This window comes from Lactuca virosa, chromosome 9 (genome assembly GCF_052849685.1).
Source record: "Lactuca virosa cultivar CGN04683 chromosome 9, Lactuca_virosa_CGN04683_v6, whole genome shotgun sequence".
In the NCBI taxonomy this organism is placed as follows: domain Eukaryota; kingdom Viridiplantae; phylum Streptophyta; class Magnoliopsida; order Asterales; family Asteraceae; genus Lactuca; species Lactuca virosa.
Genome location: NC_136434.1, coordinates 102,757,381 through 102,759,288, shown reverse-complemented (window position 1 = coordinate 102,759,288; position 1,908 = coordinate 102,757,381). Strand labels below are relative to the sequence as shown.

General features: G+C 37.8%; 1 protein-coding gene across 1 annotated transcript; it reads left to right on the top strand.

Annotated features, from left to right (window-relative positions):
• The first annotated feature begins 413 nt into the window (after positions 1 to 413).
• On the top strand, positions 414 to 1,671 carry LOC145140384 (uncharacterized). Its single transcript, XM_079073894.1, has 2 exons — positions 414 to 686; positions 841 to 1,671. The coding sequence occupies exons 1-2, from the start codon at positions 645 to 647 to the stop codon at positions 1,456 to 1,458; spliced, it is 660 nt and encodes a 219-aa protein (XP_078930020.1). The 5' UTR covers positions 414 to 644; the 3' UTR covers positions 1,459 to 1,671.
• The last annotated feature ends 237 nt before the right edge of the window (positions 1,672 to 1,908 follow it).

Here is a 1,908-nt window from a genome sequence, read left to right as displayed (position 1 = left end):
CGCAATTATGATGGAACTCCCCTACGTATCTACGGATTTTAACATGTTAGACTAATGTCGAAATTATGATGGAACTCCCCTACGTATCTACGGATTTTAACATGTTAGACTAATGTGGGATGGACATTATTATCTCAAGATGGGTATATGTGGCGCATAATCCATGCATGGTGCATAACTTAATTTGGTATAAAATATGGGACATTTACACGTAACTTACTATTACGCTCTTTTTAGCATGTTATTGTTTATGTACCTGGGGCATAGTTACCAATAACTAAACGCCATAACCAATTATCAGGGTCCATACCTCATACCCTATACATTAGGCTTACCCCCTAGGGCATTTAAGAACACGTTAAAAACATGTAGCCTTGATCAGAAACCTTATCCTACAAACTCGCCTTTGTTGAGTAATGGGTCTCCTGGTTTACACTGTTGGGATACATACCGACTGATGAACGTCAGTGAGTGAAGCCAGCAACCCCACTTGTGAATTAAATGTATCCATCTCATATATTGTTTATTTTGGCATCTATATATAGCCATTACCCACATGAACAAACCATACAAGCACTTATCTTCAAGTTCAAAAACCTTCTTCTTCACCAAAAGCTTCAGCTAGTAGACAATACACAAAGGAGATGAGTTACGCCACTGAAGCTTACATCAAAACCACAAAAATGGTAGGTTAATTAATTTATGAGAAATCTTGATCAACTTTCTGAACCAATCGTTTTCATTTCAATGCCATTGTTATTTTTAAAAATATAGCAAAGACTAATGATTCGTTCCAAGATTCAATGCACAATTTCCTAAACTGAACTTTTATATATGCAGGCTAAGAGAACTAATGAACCAGATGTAGCGGAGTTCATATCAGCGATTGCAGCCGGAAATAACGCTCAACTCATGGTGGTTGCATGTGCTGAGGCGGCCGGCTCCACCACCCAAGGCCTCATTGCTGCATCTCATCAAACTGGTGGTAGGCTGATCTGCATCGTGAAGGGAATCGAAGAGCTTCACTCTTCCAAGCAAGCTCTTAGCTCAGATGCGAGCCAAGTAGAGTTTGTTGTAGGAAATGCTCAAACTCTCTTGTCAAATGACTACAAATCTGCCGATCTTGTGGTTATCGACTGCAATCTAGAGAATCATGAAGGGATTTTGGGAGCGATACAAACCGAGAGAGAAAAGAGTACGATTGTTTTGGGGTATAACGCTTTTTGGAAGGATTCCTGGGCTTGGAGCAGATTGAACAGTCACTTGTTGCCGATTGGAGAAGGGCTGTTATTGATGAGAATCGCCGGACAGTCAGGCAATGGTGGCGGCAAGAACGCTGGCCACGGCGGCAACAAGGGCGGAAGGCCAAGTCATTGGGTGGTTAAAGTAGATAAATGCACGGGCGAAGAGCATGTTTTTCGGATCAGATCACCAGGTGGTAGAGTTGTTCGGGCTTGAAGTTTCTACATTCTTGTTGCCTTGTTGAAGCTGTTCATCCGTAAATATATATAATCATATATCATATATATCATATATAGCTTATACATAATCGACTTCTGGGTGTTAATTAGATCACCAGAAAGATTATCAATTTGTACTTACTGTCGATTATGGAATTTGCGCTATTTTAGAACTTAGTTTTAATGAAATTTTGATTAAGGAAGTTTTGTATATCTTGATTCATGGTATGGGTCATTATTTCGTGGGTTAATATTTAAAATAGTTATTTTTAAAGTCAAATTTGTATAATATATTCTTTTCTTGATAAATATTTAATTACAACTATGAGTTGCGTCCACAATTAAACATTAAACACCCAAAACACACAACAATCCATATATAAATATATAAGTTAAATATATCCAAACTAAAATATGAATCTTAAGTTTTTAACCATATCCAAAATAA